At 45.4% G+C, this 19,350-nt stretch overlaps 1 protein-coding gene across 2 annotated transcripts in view; it reads right to left on the bottom strand.

Annotated features, from left to right (window-relative positions):
* The window catches only part of dync1h1 (dynein, cytoplasmic 1, heavy chain 1), a 62,351-nt gene extending 47,363 nt beyond the window's left edge, over window positions 1–14,988 (bottom strand). The window contains exons 1-11 of one of the 2 annotated variants that reach the window (XM_060933885.1): window positions 14,631–14,988; window positions 6,014–6,101; window positions 5,725–5,898; window positions 4,524–4,779; window positions 4,206–4,392; window positions 3,494–3,765; window positions 3,178–3,405; window positions 1,969–3,045; window positions 1,694–1,873; window positions 1,467–1,616; window positions 1,203–1,349 (exon numbers count right to left, since the gene is read on the bottom strand). In XM_060933885.1, the coding sequence (XP_060789868.1) occupies window positions 1,203–1,349; window positions 1,467–1,616; window positions 1,694–1,873; window positions 1,969–3,045; window positions 3,178–3,405; window positions 3,494–3,765; window positions 4,206–4,392; window positions 4,524–4,779; window positions 5,725–5,898; window positions 6,014–6,101; window positions 14,631–14,880 (3,009 nt within the window). In that variant the 5' untranslated portion in view covers window positions 14,881–14,988. The remainder of the gene's footprint in view (window positions 1–1,202; window positions 1,350–1,466; window positions 1,617–1,693; window positions 1,874–1,968; window positions 3,046–3,177; window positions 3,406–3,493; window positions 3,766–4,205; window positions 4,393–4,523; window positions 4,780–5,724; window positions 5,899–6,013; window positions 6,102–14,630) is intronic. The other variant, XM_060933886.1, reaches the window with a different exon arrangement.
* Window positions 14,989–19,350: the final 4,362 nt, after the last annotated feature.

Below are 19,350 nucleotides of genomic sequence, written 5' to 3'. Positions count from 1 at the left end.
GGCTCAGGTTTAAAAAACACCCCACAAGCAAACAAAAAAACAGCATAGATAAGTTCATTCCCACTCAGTCTTCCCCAACAGGTGGCATAAATTCCCACCTGACAGTAATGGGATGCTACAGAGCATGAACGTTCGCAAGACGTAAAACATGAGACTGGATACGACATTCATTCCAATTTCCAGCCATATCTGCCAATGTTTTCTCTCCTTTGAATTTGCTACCAGTTACTCTTCAATGAGGCAGCAGGAGTGTATTCGGATTATGTACCGTATTTTCTGGACTATAGAGCGCACCTGTATATAAGCCGCATCCGCTCTATTTTAAAAAATAAAAATAAAAAAAAAAAAAGATATACAAGCCGCACCGGGCTATAAGCCGCAGATATCTATGTTGAAAAATTAGATATTTACTGCATGTACAGAACGATTTTGTACTGTAAATGTACATGTATGTACCTGAACAGATTCTTTCCGAACAGTGCCTTTTAACACGGCAGCAACTTTGCTGATTAAAACGGAACAGAACCAAGAGAAAATAACCGGTATTTATTTACCTTCATTTCTCCTGTGTTTGAAACCACAAGTCACTTTAATCATCTTCGCTGGATTTGAAAATAATTACCAGTTAGTAATTTGTCATGCGTGTTCTATCTGCTAAAGATCTGCTAATTCTTCTTTGCATTGATTTTTCGTCTATCTTATTTTTGATTCTACTTCCGGTTAGAGCGCCCCTAGCTCGCTCTCTCTTTTTTTTTTTAGTCACCCAGGTTAGTTGTTGAATAGGCTCTTGAACCATACCCCAGTCCAGCAGGTGGCGGTAATGCACCTCATACGTTAAGTTGCCAACCGCCATAAAAATCCAAGAAGAAGAGCGCCCCTAGCGGTGGAAGAAAAATCCACAGAATAGCCGCACCTTTGTATAAGCCGCATGGTTCAAAACCTAGGAAAAAAGTAGCTGCTTATAGTCCAGAAAATACGGTACTAGATGTCAGAGGCTCCGTTGCAACATCACGACCAATCAACACGTTAATCCAATGGTTCCAATTTCCACTGGAGCCATGGCAAAAGACTGTTAACGCTACTAGGTCACCAAGGGATAGATTAATGTTTCGACTTTAACATTTGGCTCCCATTTCCACACAACACCATTAGAGCAATAAACAGTTTCCGGTATGAACGGGGTATTACTTTATTATACCAACCTGGTATCTTTGACTTTGTATCCTTGGTAGAGATAGAATTACCATCTTCCAGGCAAACATTTCCTGGTAGAGTTTATAACGGCAGTCTTCAATAGGAGGATTCAGGTATATAACCTGGTTTGTAATCCTGAGCTCATGGACCACATTCTGTATAGAGAGAAGACATATTATTAACATTTTAAAATGCAGCTTTCTTAACATGTTACAAACATTATTACAGCAGCCTTCCTGCTTCCTCCACATTCTTGACTCAAAGTGTCCCACCTTGATCTTTGGTTCTCCTCCAGGCTTGTGACTAACTTGTGGCGCTTCAGTGTCCATGTCCACATCAGCTTTGTCTTCCATTTGTCCTCTAAGCACCTGTGTCCATGCCCTTAGGCCAGCCTGCAGACGTACTCCCAAGATCCTTTCGATCTACAGGACAATGGTCATAATTTAGAAGAGGAGGAGAGTCACCAGTTTAGGAAAATGCTACATATGACAAAGCGTACCTCAATGTCCAGTTTGTTGACCCAAATAGGCAAATTAGAGTAGGAGTGCAGATTCAGGTCATCAACAGCCTTCTGGACACGACTAAGGATCTCTGAGAAGGTCTTATGGTCATACATGCAAGTTTCAAGAGAGCGGACTTCCAAGTCAATTTTCTCTTCAATCAACAGGAGGTCATCCACCTACAGGTAAAACAGAAAAGCACAATTACCACATTTTTGTTTCCTCCTCTTCATGCAAGGGCAGCGTTCTTATCAAAAGAAAGAAAGGAACAAACCTTCTCTTGGAAATTGAAGACAGTTTCTGCTAGGCGCTGAACATAGGGGTCAAGTTTATAGGACTCCCATACTAAAGCAATACCCTCAGTAATCAGGGCTTGAACCTCCCTCTTCAAACCAGCCACCAAGGGTGAAATGGAAATCCGCTCTTCAACCTTTTCACAAGTGCGCTCATATGTACGCACACTTTCAATAAGTGAGATGGCAAACGGGTAGAGCTGGTTAGCTTGATGTGCTTTGTTAACAATGGCCAGCGGCACACGGAAGCTAAGCCACTTCAGGTTACGAACCTCCTTAGACAGAGTGATGATCTCTGGCAAAAAGTTAACCTTCAGTTTCAGAATGGTCCCGGTGCGCCCACGGGCACGACTGCTTTCAATGGTGAAGATGCGGCCTGAAACGCCAAGGTTGCGCTGCTGTACTTTGCGTGCCCAATCATCAAAGATCTCCTGGGTGTTGAGTTTAGCACGGAAGCTGTCCCCATCCTGCTTCAGCTTCAGACCCTCCACGTGATTCTCCCAACCTTTGCCCAGAACATCCTCTACACGTTTCATGTAGGCAGTCAGCTGCCGATCAATCTGCTTGGCCCAGATGATGGACCCCGAGACTGGAGGCAGGTCACGCACATGACTCATCTTACAAGACTGGCTTTGTGGGTACTGCACTTTAAACTTGTCATGCAAGGACTCTATGTCATCCTTCACACGCTGAATGAGTTGGGTCTGATACTCGCGTATGGCTCCACGGATGTGTGGACGCACAAATAGAGCATTGAAGCGGGAGAAGATCCGGAACATCTCATTGGCATTCTTTGCAGTGCCCAGTTGGTCACGAAGACGGGCTGTGATGCGGGTCTCGACACGGTCGATGCGCTCGTCGTAACGCTTCATTGCAGCTTCCCATGCCTCCATCCCCTCCTTAGAGACATCCAAGCCATCTACTTCCTTTACATTTTCATAAGCCAAGTTAACTTCTTCAATAGCATTAGCATCTGCAGCATCAAAGAGGACTTCAGCCACTTTCAAGTCAGGGGGTTCTACTGCTTCACTCTGGCCATGCTGTGGGACAGCAGACACCTAGAAACAAACCAACAATAGATAAAATTGAGAATGACTGACAAGCCAAAAATACAGGGGAAAAAGGGGGGGGGGACGACCCACTAACTGGATCTCTCTTTATGAATCTAAACATTAGTAATTTATCAGTACCTGAGGTCTCAGTACACGGACAATTACAGCTCTCAGCTGCTCATGCTGTCTCCTGAAGCGCCTCATGTGATCCAGGCGGGACTGCAGTTTTCGATGTGCAGGGCTGAGGCGCCACACCATCTTGAGATTCTCCTCCCTCTTCCTCTTCACAATATCTCGAAGAAGAACCTGAAGTTTTTCATATTCATCTTCCCAGGTCTGGAACACTTCAAAACAAGCTACCATCACCTAAGGAATGAATGAGAAGCGTTATCTATTTGTATAACACCAGAACAACAAGAATAACTTCAAGACTAGTCATATTGATAATTAGCACCTTCTCAAATTCTTCATACGCCACGTGCATGAGTTTCCGTGTGCCCAGAACTTTGAGGAGCTGTGCACTGAGGTCACGGGAGATGGCCTCGACCAAGCGCAGTGCACGCTGGATGGGATACTTTGTGTTTCGGATCTTGCGAAGATGTGTAAAAATGGCCACCAATGCCTGACGAATTTTGTCTAGTTCAGTGGCTGACAGCAGATCATTAAGTGGGAAGTCCTTCATCAGAGGGTTGTAGTCGTTCACCGTCTCCACGGCCTGCTTCAGACCTGAGAAGAGACCATGAATGCATTACATCCCACAGCCACCAAAGCGTCAGCGACGCAGTAGCTCACATGGCCATACTATAAGAAACCAGTGCCAAGTTTCCCAAAATCATCGCAGCACAAAGATCGTTAAATGGTAGAGCAAGCAACACAATGAACATGCTCTCTCCTAATTAAGCTGCTCCTAGCTTTAAGAGGCTTTTGGAAAACTCACTGCAGACTCGTTTATAACTAGCTCAGTTGTTCATGAGAACAATTTGATCTTCCAGATAAAATGATCAGAATCAAAATCCATTGAAAACTCAGAGAGGAGTTAGCAATTTTTGTGAATTGTGGACGGACACCACGTGATGGCAATATCTCACCACCTTACAGCCGGTGAGCTAATAATAAACATAAGTCAAGTGTAACAGCAAAAGTAATCCAACACGATGAAGCCTCACCAGTATCTGTGTCAAAGCTAACAGTGGCATGAAATCGTTTGCCATGTTTAAGAATGTCCAAGGTGAGCAGCACTTCTGGACTCTCCCTCTTCTCCTGAATACGATTGAGGGCACGCTCAAGATTAAGCCAAAAGCTGATTTCCTGCAGGGCTGTCCCAGAAGCAGGGTCTCTGTCCAGTTTAGTCACCTACACAAGAAAGGGGGGGGGGGGGGGGGGGGGGGGGGGGACAGAAATTATCATTAATTCCTGCAAAGCAAATGCATTTTTTTTGGGGGGGGGCTTGCAGCAAATAAATAAATAAATAAATCCATCCGCACCTTCTGAATCTCCCTAATCCAGCGATTAACCCCTGACTGCAGCTGGTTAAGGAAAGTGGGATCCTCTACTTTGTCGCCAAAGTCAGTAACCTTGGGCTTTTCTCCACGCTCATAGCACTGCTTTGCAATGTTCGAGATGGTGGGATGGATCAGAAGGCTGATCTCAGGTATCTCTATGTTTTGCTGTAGGTGTAACAGACCCATTTCCAGCTCTGCAATCTTCTTCTCCACAGAAGGAGCCATCTTGTCTCCATCCCTAAATCATCATGAGAAAGAAAAGAAAAAAAAAAAAAGCCAGACCTCAGTGCAAGTCATACTGAAACACTGGCACGTCCTTAAACACTATGACCATGACAACTCGCATACTAGTGTTTGATGTGCATCTTTCACCAAGCTTACCCAGTGCAATGTTATGGCCTTACTAGGGATGGCGAAAACTAAAAAAAAAATCTTGACCGACCACCGAGCCTCATTAGCCGGTTAACGAGTTTAAACAGGGATGCAAACGGCGCGCCTTTTTCACGGCTCGTGCAGATCCGATTTTTTTTTTAGGGGGGGTTGGAGTGTCTGAATAATTTCATCAGAGTAAATTCTGTATTAAAATTATTACATAAGTAAATGCCGTTACAGTCCATGAAAAAGCCGTGAAAAAGTTTGTGTGGAGAGATATGATCTGCAATAACATGCATTGTTGGCTACAGACCGAAACATACTTTCAGAATGCACTGGCCAAGGCAGGACTAAACTCAATGTGCCTTCTAATAATAATTTAAAAAAAAAACAGAATAGTAATTTGTAAGCTAAAAAGCCTGTGTCTACACTTTTTTCTTTCGCCGAGTGGCAGCTATGTTCAACTGGGGCGGGACATGACTGAATGGGTGTTTCTGATTTGTCAGCTGTCTTTAACTGGGGCGGGACATGACTGAATGGGTGTTTCTGATTTGTCAGCTGTCTTTAACTGGGGCGGGAGGGCGGGACATGACTGAATGGATGTTTCTGATTTGTCAGCTGTCGTCCTTACACCGCATGGCATGCCCCAAGCATTTACAACACAGAATTCCAGGTTCTCTGCTCCAAAATCGGCAGCTTCAAAACGATTGATTTTTTTTTTTCACCGACAACCAAAAAAAAATTAACCGGTTGACGTTGATTCGGTCAACCACCGGTCAAACGGTCATCGGTTAACATCCCTAGGCCTTACCTGTCGGCTTTACCTGACTCGCGGATGTAAGACTTAAAGAAGGGCGCAACAGCGTTACTGATGAAAGAGTGCAATGTCTCGTATGGTGAATCTTCACTGAGAGTCAGAACTCGGACTTGGGTCGAAATGGGCTTGTCAGCATCAATGACTCCAGTCCTCTTGATAAAAGCCAGGCTAAAGGAAAAGAATAATATGAAGTTAGTGTGTATATGAACAGACATTTTTTACTCAACACTGTATACTGATATTATAATACCTTCAAATAGTGAATCATTCAAGGCCATTTTACCTGTTGGACTTAATCCCATAATGGATATCAATATTAATGTTGTAGGAAATGCATTCCTTTTCCTCCTCTCCTTCATCTCCGACATCCTCTGGGAAAAAAAAAAAAAAAAGCCAAAACGGTTACTTCAATAAGGGAATAACTATGATGACACTCTTGATTGCCTGATTAACTCATTTTTATTCCTTCCAATTCAATTACTTCAAATCCCACAATAATTAAAAGAAAAATCAAACATGTGCCTGCAACACTTGCTTCAGATACCAAATATGAAGAGAGTAAAATATGAACACCACTGTTTACTGAAGTACAAGACCTTCTGTACTGGACCCTGACCCTACCAGCCTAGGAGAAGTACCTTGGCTCACTGCCTGGCTGATAGTGGATCCGATCACTATAACACGAGTCACTTTAGGACAATGGGGTGGATGATCAGTGCACCATGACTGTCTCTACAATAGATTGAAGTATACACCTAACATTGTACAAGGACTGCTTTAAAACCCTTCCCAACCTTCCTCCTCAGGCCATCCTTAAAAAAAAAAAATCCGCTTCCTGTCCACCGGGTGAGCAAAAAAATGTTCAGTCGGGAGGGAGGGATTTATTTATTTTTTTAATAATATATGGATGGATAAGAAATCGCAATGCTGTGTTTGCTTTTTCTTTCAGTACTTTATTACAAAAGCAGACACATTTGGGTGGCACGGTGGTGTAGTGGTTAGCGCTGTTGCCTCACAGCAAGAAGGTCCGGGTTCGAGCCCCGTGGCCGGCGAGGGCCTTTCTGTGCGGAGTTTGCATGTTCTCCCCGTGTCCGCGTGGGTTTCCTCCGGGTGCTCCGGTTTCCCCCACAGTCCAAAGACATGCAGGTTAGGTTAACTGGTGACTCTAAATTGACTGTAGGTGTGAATGTGAGTGTGAATGGTTGTCTGTGTCTATGTGTCAGCCCTGTGATGACCTGGCGACTTGTCCAGGGTGTACCCCGCCTTTCGCCCGTAGTCAGCTGGGATAGGCTCCAGCTTGCCTGCGACCCTGTAGAAGGATAAAGTGGCTACAGATAATGAGATGAGATGAGTTTAAATTAACTGAAACTTGTACAAAAACTTTAAGTTAGCATTTTATTTTAAGATATTTTTTTGGGCCTTTTTCACCTCCATTGGATAGGACAGTGCAGAGACAGGAAACGAGCGGGAGAGAGAGATGGGGAGGGATCGGGAAACGACCCCGGGCCGGAACCGAACCCGGGTCCCCGGATCCACGGTATGGCGCCCCATCCACCCGAGCCGCGACGCCCCCAAAGTTAGCATTTTAAATGCTGACTGCAAATTTGCAAAACTTTTACAAAAGGCACTTAAAATGTCCGACACACGGACTTTTTGTAGTTCTAAATCGACCGTTAGGCCTAGTTCGGATGAAATTACACTATTAAAATGATCACTGAATGATTTGTTTTTCTGAATCTTTACTATTTTGTTGTTCGCTAGAATACCATTTTGCAATTTCACACTTAAGCAAATGTTTGAAAACTCCGGATCTCCTTCCTTCATGGTGGCTGCCATTTTTTTGTGTTGCACAGCACATGTGCAGAGCTGATTCAATTCTATATTCTGCGCGGAATGCAGGGCTTTCCACAAGCGCCGGCTGCCGGCCATACAGCCGACTACACAATTAAGTCCAGCCGGCTACTTTAATGACTTATTTTTGTAGCCCACAGGCTCTAAATATTAATTTTCGATTTTAATAAAATTAAATGTTTATCTAACGGACTGACAATGATGTCAAACTGAAGCGCACTCATTTAAGTTGTGATTCGCGCTGTTTGTACCGATAATAACCACAAATTCCCCGCCGACTTCATTGATCAAGGGAGAGTAACTCATCCACGGCCCCGACATGCGGTGTGTGCGCGCGCACTCGGCGGAGGCAGTAGTGTGTCGGGGCTGTCAGAGGGAACAGAAGCAGAGATAACGCTTATTTTGTCTCCGGTAAACCAGTCTTCTCTCATTCAAGTACGTGCTGGCATCAAAAGACACCGTTAATGAAACCAGACTGAGTCGTTGGAGTGTATTTTCATGAAGAAATGTTTGCTGAGCGTTTGTGTAGCCACCACTGCAGACCGTTGTTGTTAATTCATAGCATGCTCAGTTGCGTGAATGTGTCATGCACCGAAAATAAGAGATTTACAAGCCAGGAACGCCTCATGATGCAATACGTAAGAAAAGATTTACTGCCATTTTACTTTGTATTTGAGTAAAGTGAATAAATAAATGGTCTGTGGAAAATGCATTTAATCCTGGGAACTGCGTGCACGGGAGTTTATTTTGTGTTTACTCCCCCCGGCTGGCTACTTATTTGTCATGGCTGGCTAGTATGAGCCTTAGTGGAAAGCCCTGGGAATGCGGAAATGTCAAGTTCGATTTTAGATTTACGAACCTGAAAAAAATGTCGAAAAACTGGCATTTAAAAAAAAAAAATTCAACCGCACAAACGGCACTCACCCGGCCGGTGGACCGGAAACAGAACATTTTTTAATAATGGCCTCATGGCAGGAGGTCTCTTTCCCGCATTGTTTATACTTGCCTCCAGACATTTATGAGCACATGAGGCCACGTGAAGGCAGCCACATGGGTATCTGCCTTCATACTCTTCAAAAAAGTCCATGATGAGGCAAAAAATGGGTGGGGGGTGGTGGGGGGGGACACGACTAAACAAAAGTCTCCCAGCACAACGAAATGAGAAGGATCAGATTAATGCTGAGTGGAGGTTGCAACTTGTAATTCCCCACCTCCAACCAGTAAAACACAAGACGCCCTAAACTTGAAATGTCACCTAACCAACTTGGATTACGCTGCATTTGTGGTGCCTTTAAAGTGGCAATTTGCGAGCTGTATTAAATGTCATTTACCACCTTGATGCACTCAATGTGAGGGGGGGAGGAACCCACACACACACACTGATGCATCCCAGTATGTTTGCACTGTCAGACTACATAAAGCTCAAAATACCAATTTAACCACAATTTTACACTTACAGAACTGAGTGCTATTGGTACTGTGGCAAATTTCAAACATTTATGCAACATTCTGGTTAGGATAGCTTTTTATGAGCTTTACATGCTTTGTCAGAAAACAAGACACACTCCCTGCTCACCATATTGTGGAATATATAGTGAATTCGCCATTTTATAGTGCTGTCCGAATGTATAGGAGAATTATTATACCCTATATAGTGGACTCATAGTATCCCGCAATGCACCGTGAATAGTAGTGTACAACTGATGGTCACTAACCAAGCAACATATTGAGGTTTTTCACCCACGTGACCAAGTCATGTGAGGCTGCCATTTTGGACGTCACGGCTCGAATCAGTTTGAATGCGAGGAAGGCGACAAACGAAAAACAAAAGAAAAAGGAGCGAGATGCAGAAAATACCTTCACTATCCAGCGACGTAGGGCATTTACAGGGCAAGCAGAGGGAGAGGTATTTGCAAAAATTGAGGTTAGCAGGCTTAGAGAACGACGTTTACCTGCTTCCACCAGGATTGTTCACTGACAGCTAAGGTTTGTTCACATTTTCATTTACTTTCGGTCCTCAGGATAGACAAAATGTTATTAAAATGTCATTGAAATAACTTCTTAGTCTGTTGAGACATGGCCCGGTATAAGTTTTTCCTTTACTGTATTTACTAGTTTACTGAGCTAGCGCGCGCCGGGGCAGGCTGGCGCTAGCTAGCGCGCGCCGGGGCAGGCTGGCGCTAGCTAGCGCGCTCCGGGGCAGGCTGGCGCTAGCTAGCGCGCTCCGGGGCAGGCTGGCGCTAGCTAGCGCGCTCCGGGGCAGGCTGGCGCTAGCTAGCGCGCTCCGGGGCAGGCTGGCGCTAGCTAGCGCGCTCCGGGGCAGGCTGGCGCTAGCTAGCGCGCTCCGGGGCAGGCTGGCGCTAGCTAGCGCGCTCCGGGGCAGGCTGGCGCTAGCTAGCGCGCTCCGGGGCAGGCTGGCGCTAGCTAGCGCGCTCCGGGGCAGGCTGGCGCTAGCTAGCGCGCTCCGGGGCAGGCTGGCGCTAGCTAGCGCGCTCCGGGGCAGGCTGGCGCTAGCTAGCGCGCTCCGGGGCAGGCTGGCGCTAGCTAGCGCGCTCCGGGGCAGGCTGGCGCTAGCTAGCGCGCTCCGGGGCAGGCTGGCGCTAGCTAGCGCGCTCCGGGGCAGGCTGGCGCTAGCTAGCGCGCTCCGGGGCAGGCTGGCGCTAGCTAGCGCGCTCCGGGGCAGGCTGGCGCTAGCTAGCGCGCTCCGGGGCAGGCTGGCGCTAGCTCAGTAAACTAGTAAATACAGTAAAGGAAAAACTTGAGACTGAAAGGTTTTAACAGTCATCCAAATGACTGAATGTAAACGTTGCTACAGTAACATACTAGGTACTATGTTGACATTAGCTAGCTTGACGTTCAAAATGGCGGACACCGGGGCGTCACGTGACCCTGTGACGTCAGGTGAAAAACCTCAATACCATCATGCACTGTGGTCACGCTGGAAGGGGGTGGGAGGTGAATGGACAGGGGAAGAAATGTATAAACAAACAGACATTCAAGTACAATTTAAAATAGTAAGATAATAGAAGAAACGCTAAACTAGAATAAAGACATAAAACAAGAATAAAAGGTTACAGTGCAGAGTGAGGAATTAATCAAAAGCAAATTTGATTTACTAAGGCAGCAGCAAAGAAGAAAGCATTCAGCCTTGATTTAAAAGAACTGAAAGATGCAGCAGACACAAAGCATTGTATTTATTAATGTGGGAAATACGCCCAGTATATCATCACAAAAACACACGCATGTATTTATTTTGAAAACCCACCAGCCGACTGATCTGGCACATTTTAATTGTGTGACAGTAATGACGTAAATAACGGCGCAGCAGAGTAGTGTCCAAAAGTGTTTTTTCATTTTACCAATGAGCTCACTATACAGTTGGCTGAGTGGTTAGTGTGTCCGCCTCTCGATCATGAGTTCTATTCGTGATCGGGTCATACCAAAGACCATCATAAAAATGGTGCCTACTGCCATCTGGCAAGGCACGCTGCAATATAGATGTGAGTAGGGCGTCAAACTCTCGCAATTACCAGAGGACTAGCACCCCCACTGTAACCCTAGCTATGTAATAGGCGAGAGGCCGAGGGCTACAGAAACGGAGATTGGCACTGCCCTATGCGCCATATGGCATGGAAAAGGACTTTAGACCCACTATATAGAATTCCCTAGAGACTGAGTAGTGAATGAGTGAGTGATTTCAGACACAGCCACTTTCATGAAGGCCTCCATATTTTTTTCTCCACTTCAAACATGCCCAGGTGGGAAATGAGGTCATTACAACTTGCAAATTACCACTTACAACCACCATGAACGCATTAATTTCAGGTAAGGAACAGTTTAAGGTTTTTCACCAAAAAAAAAAAAAACCTCCCACCCACAACAAATAATCGATCAGATGTTTCTGATTAATTAGATTAATATGTTAAATGACAATCTTATTGAAGAAATATTTACAGCATTATCAACCAATACTACTACAGCGCTCTTAACTATACTTAATTACAAGTTACTAACATTTATCAGCATTTATTAAACAATCTGTCACAGCATAAGAATATCAAGCGCTTATATCAACCAAATGAGACACGTACAGTGTACAATGTACAGTGATGACATTTTGCACATATTTTACTGGTTCACTGATATGAATATGCATTATCGCCAATTCAAGCCCTAATTTGTTCAATTTCTGCCCTGTGCACACAAGCAAATCATTTTCAACGTGTGGAATCGACTCCAAAGCTTTAGGGTTGACTCGGTTCACTTGGAATCAGTGAATCAACCCCCTCTGGATTGCAGTAAAAGGTACAAGTACAAATCCTCCTTCTCAGTGATGAACAACAAAGATATATGCAACATCACGAATGCAGCTCGGGTAAACAGGGCAATATCCAAGTCTTGCATCATTAGAGTTTCTGCCTCGTCACTGCTGTAACCGGGTGCAGCTGCGTCATATAGCTGCATCACATATTCTGGACCTTTAACCCTTTCTGTTCACGCAGTCAACTATTTGGGCAGTCATTCCAGCACAATACAGATCGTGATGTACATTATGGCTGGTTTTTTTTTTTAATCGGTTTTCATAATTATTTGGTAAAATAGGTGCCTGACTATAAACAATACTGGACAATGTGAAATACCTCTTCTGTTGGACTCCCCCCTTCCTCTTCCCCATATCCTCTCATCTCATCATCTCTAGCCGCTTTATCCTGTTCTACAGGGTCGCAGGCAAGCTGGAGCCTATCCCAGCTGACTACGGGCGAAAGGCGGGGTACACCCTGGACAAGTCGTCAGGTCATCACAGGGCTGACACATAGACACAGACAACCATTCACACTCACATTCACACCTACGGTCAATTTAGAGTCACCAGTTAACCTAACCTGCATGTCTTTGGACTGTGGGGAAACCGGAGCACCCGGAGGAAACCCACACGGACACCATGCAAACTCCACACAGAAAGGCCCTTGCCGGCCACAGGGCTCGAACCCAGACCTTCTTGCTGTGAGGCGACAGCACTAACCACTACACCACCGTGCCGCCCCGCCCCTCCCCATATCTTATTCTTTTTTTATATATAAAATGTATCTAGAAGTTTTCTTCTATTTCTATTCTCTGTTTATCCTGTAATGATGCTACTGGAATTTTAATTTCCCTGAGGGAACCCGCCCAAAGGGATCAATAAAGTCCCATCTAATCTACTCTATCCCAGTAAAGTGTCCATGATGAGGAAATTTAATACAAGTAAGATGTTTAAATAACATTTTTCCCTTCTGGTAATTAAAAAAAGTCATTAAAAGGATTGAGGATATTATCGGAAATAAACATTTTATCGTGATAAATTTCATATCGCCCAGCCCTACGCTGATCATGTTTTTTTTAGTCAGTCAGTCATCACTACTTCTCCCATTGTTACTGCACACAACCTAAAGAAGAAACCTTTATTCGTCACATGCACACTTCAAGCACAGTGAAATTCATCCTCTGCATTTAACCCATCTGAAGCAGTGAACACGCGCACACACTCAGGGCAGTGGGCAGCCACACCAGAGCACCTGGGGAGCAGTCAGGGGTCAGGTACCTTGCTCAAGGGCACCTCAGCCCAAGGCGTCAACCTTTAGGCCAAGTTTACATTAGACCGTATCTGTCTCGTTTTCTTCGCGGATGCACTGTCCGTTTACATTAAACCGCCTGGAAACGCCAGGAAACGGGAATCTGCCAGGGTCCACGTATTCAATCTAGATCGTGTCTGATCCGGTGCTGTGTAAACATTGAGAATACGCGGATACACTGTGCTGAGCTCTAGCTGGCGTCGTCATTGGACAACGTCACTGTGACATCCACCTTCCTGATTCGCTGGCGTTGGTCATGTGACGCGACTGCTGAAAAACGGCACGGACTTCCGCCTTGTAACACCTTTCATTAAAGAGTATAAAAGTATGAAAATACTGCAAATACTGATGCAAATACTGCCCATTGTGTAGTTATGATGGTCTTTAGGCTTGCCATCCTTCCACTTGCAACTGGTAAGTGATATGCGCTGGGATCACACACACAGCGGCTCAGTCCCGAATCACTGCTTGTGCACTTCACTCGCATGCTCTGTGAGCTGCGCAAGGCCGGAGTGCGCACCCTCCAGAGGGCACTCGCTGTTCAGGGCGGAGTGATTTGGAGCGCAGGATGCCTGCGGAGCCGAGCGTATCCGTGTATTGGTGTTGCTGTGTGCACGCGAATCGTGTATTGGTGTTGCTGTGTGCACACTAGTCGTTTTAAAAACGTTAATCTGATGATCCGCTGATACGGTCTAATGTAAACCCCACCTTAGATTGTGGAGGAAACCCACACAGACACGGGGAGAACATGCAAACTCCACACAGAAAGGCCCTCGCCGGCCGCTGGGTTTGAACCCGGAACCTTCTTGCTGTGAGGCGACGGCGCCAACCACTACACCACCATGTCGCCCATCTCACACAGCACCACCCATCAACATCTGTGCATTCACACCAGAAACACTATACACATCAGACATGTCATTACACACACGTTTCAGTATGGAGTATTTTTTAGATTAAAGAGAGTCTGGTAATGCTGTTGAGCAGTATGCTGAACAGACACGCCTTGCCTGTTATGGACTCATCACATGAGGAGCCAACACAAAGCACTGGAGTCCTGGATTACTCTCTTTCCCATGTTGATGTTCGAGCACAAATAACTGATTAAATGAACCCCATACACAAAGTTTAAAGCCCAGTGTTGAGTTTCTCGAGCAGTTCTGGAACTCAAAGCCACTGTTTACAGTGAATGAATGAGCTACCTAATGCAACTGCATAAATGTCTCCAATTCAGTTATGATTTAGCTGTGAATTCAACACTCTGGAGCAACATGAAGAGTTAAAGCTAGCTAGGCTGAAAGCTTATGTGCATAAAATGGCTCCCTGTACCAGACGCTTAAACATCTTTATATAGCGACTTCTACGTTCAAATGGTGTTTATTTCAATTATATTTGGTCTAAACACGGCATATTGTGTAAAGAGTTTAAAAAAAAGACCTTTTAGACAGCTCCTTTCAACCAGAATGGTGTGAACTTGAGGGTCAGAGAGAAATTTCTTCATCTGCTCCACAGAGCTCTTCTCCTCCAGGGCGGTTTCCAGGGCGGCCGGTACTTCGCCGCCATCTTCCAGCAGCAGAGGAACCAGTTTGCGGATGTGTTTCTGCAGAACTGAGGTATCAGCGACCGTCTGCACGGCAGCAGAAACCTCCATGGTGCCGCCACTGTCGTCTCCTCCACCGTCTGACATGTTTAGGACACAATAAACTCCGACAGACTGTTAGTTTAACGACTAAATCTGTGAGAGAAAAGACTTCGCCACATCACCGGTGAAGAAAATGAGGCAGCCTGTCCTTCCTGGCCCGGCCCATCAGGTTTCCACAGTGCATTCTGGGATATGTAGTACTACAATAGGTGTAAAACACGACTGTGAATACTAGTTCTACTACATCACCCACAAGGCATTTCAAATTAGAACACACCCACCCTGTTTTACTGCAGTGCCCAGAGACTGCAGCTGAAGAGAAGAGTCGAATTTAGTCTGCATTATTCAAGATTCAAGAGGTTTATTTGTCATATACACAATAACAGACACAGCGGTTTATTATTGGGTAATGAAATTCTTATTTTGCAACTGCCCGACCAAACTATGCTTACCAATATAAAAAGAAATATATATATATATATATATATATATATATATATATATATATATATATATAATATGAAATATAAAATATAAAGTGCATATGGAATGCAAAATATAAAAGTAGAATGAAAAAATGAAGATCTCATCTCATTATCTCTAGCCGCTTTATCCTGTTCTACAGGGTCGCAGGCAAGCTGGAGCCTATCCCAGCTGACTACGGGTGAAAGGCGGGGTACACCCTGGACAAGTCGCCAGGTCATCACAGGGCCGACACATAGACACAGACAACCATTCACACTCACATTCACACCTACGGTCAATTTAGAGTCACCAGTTAACCTAACCTGCATGTCTTTGGACTGTGGGGGAAACCGGAGCACCCGGAGGAAACCCACGCGGACACGGGGAGAATATGCAAACCCCACACAGAAAGGCCCTCGCCGGCCACGGGGCTCAAACCCGGACTTTCTTGCTGTGAGGCGACAGCGCTAACCACTACACCACCGTGCCACCTGAAGATAACATTTAAAAAAAAAAAAAGGAGAGGCAAACAAACAATGTGCAAACATAGAGGTAGATATACTGTGCAATGTCTTGTGCAAAATTGCTAATATAATCTGTGGTTCAAAGCCTGACGGAAATATAGAGGTAGATGGTGATTATAATCCGTGGTTCAAAAGCCTGATGGCCTCGGGGTAAAAACTGTTTGTCAGTCGAGTGGTCTTTGCTTTCACACTCCTGTAGCGTCTGCCAGATGGTAGGAGTGTGAATAGTCTGTGTTGTGGGTGTGTTTGGTCCCTCATGATGCTCTGTGCCCTTTTTGTGACCCGGGTGTTGTAAATGTCCTGTAGTGGGGGGAGGACAGCTCCACAGATGAACTGTGCCATTTTAATGACATGCTGGAGAGCCTTTCTGTCCTGAGTTGTGCAGTTCCCATACCACACAGTGATGGAATTTGTCAGGACGCTCTCCACTGTGCACCTGTAGAAGTTGCTGAGGAGTTTGGTGGACAGTCCAAATTTCCTCAGCTTCCTCAGGAAGAAGAGTCTCTGTTGAGCCTTCTTGATGGTCTGCTGTGTGTTGTGTGTCCAGGTGAGATCCTCACTGATGTGAGTTCCGAGGAATTTAAACGTTTTCACCTATATAACAACAAATGCACTTTGTTTGATACACTGGACTCATTTGAGATGGTGGTCCATGTTGACATGATTGCATCATGTAGATGTTTCAGATGCACTTTCATGCTTTCACATCCCAAAAGTCTTCTACTGGATTCAGATCCAATGACTGAGAAGGCCCTTCCCGTGCCTGAACCTGATCTTCCAAGGCAGTCTCCCGTCCCAGTACTAACCAGGCAGCGCCGATCTCCGTTTCTTTAACACTCAGCCTCTCGCCTATTACATAGCTAGGGTTACGGCGGGGCGTTGGTCCTCTGGTAACCACAAGAGTTTGACTTCCTATTCACATCTGTATTGTGGCGTGCCTCACGAGATGACAGTAGGTACCATTTTTATGATGGTCTTTGGTATGACCCGACCATGAGTCTTCTTCTTTTGGCTGCTCCCGATTAGGGGTCACCACAGCGGATCTTTCGTCTCCATCGCTCCCTGTCTTCTGCATCCTTCTCTACCACACTTGCCACTTTCATGTCCTCTCTCACCACATCCATGTATCTCCTCTTTGGCCTTCCTCATTTTCGTGTGCCTGGCAGCTCCATCCTCAATGTTCTCCTTCCAACATGCTCTGCATCTCTTCTCAGGATGTGCCCATACCATCTCAGTCTCATCTCTCTTAGCTTAATTCCCAAGCTCTCCACGTGCTGTCCCTCTGATGTGCTCGTTCCTTATCCTGTCCAACCTTGTCACTCCCATCGCAAACCTTAACATCCTCAACTCTGCCACCTCCAACTTTGCCTCCTGTCTCTTCGTTAAGGGTATGGTCTCCAATCCATACATCACAGCTGGTCTCACTACTGTCTTATACATCTTACCTTTCACTTTTGCTGGGACTTTCCTATCACAAATGACTCCCGAAATCCTTCTCCAACTGCTCCACCCTGCCTGCACTCTCTTTCTCACCTCACTATCACAGCCCCCATTTTCCTGCACAGTTGACCCCAGGTACTTGAATTCACAATGACCCGACCATGAGTAGAACTCACAATCTTCCGGTCAAGAGGCGGACACGCTAATCACTAGGCCAACTCACAGTAAGGCTTCAGAAGAACACTGTCATGGTCATGAAACCAGTTTGAGACAACTTTCGCTTTGTAACCTGGTGCATTATCATGCTGGAAGTAACCATTAGAAGATTGGCAAATTGTAGCTATGCACAATTTGGGATGCACATGGTCAGCACCAATGCACAAACAGGCTGTAGCATTTAAGCAATGCTTGATTGATTGATTGATTGATTGATTGATTGATTGATTGATTGATAGATATTAATTGGCCTAGAGCATGCCAAGAAAACATTCCTCACACCACTACACCACCTCCACCAGTCTGGACTGTTGACACAAGGCAGGTTGGGCCCATGAATTCATGCTGTTGGTGCCAAATTTCTATGACCCTACCATCTGTCAGAAGAAATCAAGATTCATTAGACCAGGTTACGTTTTTCCAGTCTTCAATCATGCAGTTTTGGTGAACATGTGCACACCACAGCCTCAGCTTTCTGTTATTGGCTGACAGAAGTAGAATCCGATGTTGTTTTCTGCTGTTGTAGCTCAATCTTGTAGCCTTAAGGTTTCACATCTGCTCACTGCAATTGTACAGAGTGTCAGAGAGTCTGGCAATTCCCCGTTGACCTCTCTCATCAAGAGATGTTTCTCTCGACAGAACAAACACCACAGCACAGATAACTAGTGCAGACAATACACTAATACAGATGCACTTCCTCTGACTGAAGAAACAGTTCCAGCCACAGGAATGGATGGCATATGATTTTCACTCACAAGGACTGACACACTTCCTCTGGCCATTGGTCTTGGTACACTACATACCCATGTGTGGCAAGGCTGGTAATCTTTTGGGAATGGACATTTTAACTGACATTGCTGAATTACAGTTCAGAAGTGTGGAAACAGAAGCTCCTTTATTCCATGATCATCTAATCTGGACTAAATCCAAGAATATCACATGGCTCTCACACAGAAAGACAGATAGCCATTTACACTCATATTCACACCTATCGGCAATTTAGATTAGCAAGTTGACCTAAAGGCGGCACAGTGGTGTAGTGGTTAGCGCTGTCGCCTCACAGCAAGAAGGTTCTGGGTTCGAGCCCCGTGGCTGGCGAGGGCCTTTCTGTGCGGAGTTTGCATGTTCTCCCCGTGTCCGTGTGGGTTTCCTCCGGGTGCTCCGGTTTCCCCCACAGTCCAAAGACATGCAGGTTAGGTTAACTGGTGACTCTAAATTGACCGTAGGTGTGAATGTGAGTGTGAATGGTTGTCTGTGTCTATGTGTCAGCCCTGTGATGACCTGGCAACTTGTCCAGGGTGTACCCCACCTTTCGCCCATAGTTAGCTGGGATAGGCTCCAGCTTGCCTGCGACCCTGTAGAACAGGATAAAGCGGCTAGAGATAATGAGATGAGAATGAGTTGACCTAAACCGCATGTCTTTGGACTGTAGAAGGAAACCAGAGCACCTGGTAGAAACCCACACAGACTTAGAAATCGTATTCACCTTGCAGAAGTCCACACAAACACCAACTGCCCCATTGGCCTTGTGTATGAGCACAATGGGGCTGTTCCCATCACTGTGGGACTCCTTGATCACTTCCATCTCCAAGATTTTCCCTAATTTGTCTTGGACCACCATTTTTTTTAAATTTGTTTTCAGGTAAGTAATATGGGAGGCTGTGCACAACCTTACCAGGAGGGGTGTCTATGTGCTGTTCGATAAGGTCTCTGTGACCAGGCAGTTCTTGCATACCTTATCTAAAAACTCAAATTGCAACCTGGTAATCTCTGCCCTTTGGAATGGTGAGAGATGGTCTTCAACTGGGACTGGAGTGTCCCAAAATCAACTGTTTTTGGACATTCTTGGCCCCATCACATCTGTATATTT

The sequence above is a fragment of the Neoarius graeffei genome, chromosome 11 (genome assembly GCF_027579695.1).
Source record: "Neoarius graeffei isolate fNeoGra1 chromosome 11, fNeoGra1.pri, whole genome shotgun sequence".
NCBI classification, from domain to species: Eukaryota; Metazoa; Chordata; class Actinopteri; order Siluriformes; family Ariidae; genus Neoarius; species Neoarius graeffei.
This window is presented reverse-complemented; position numbering and strand designations above follow the sequence as displayed.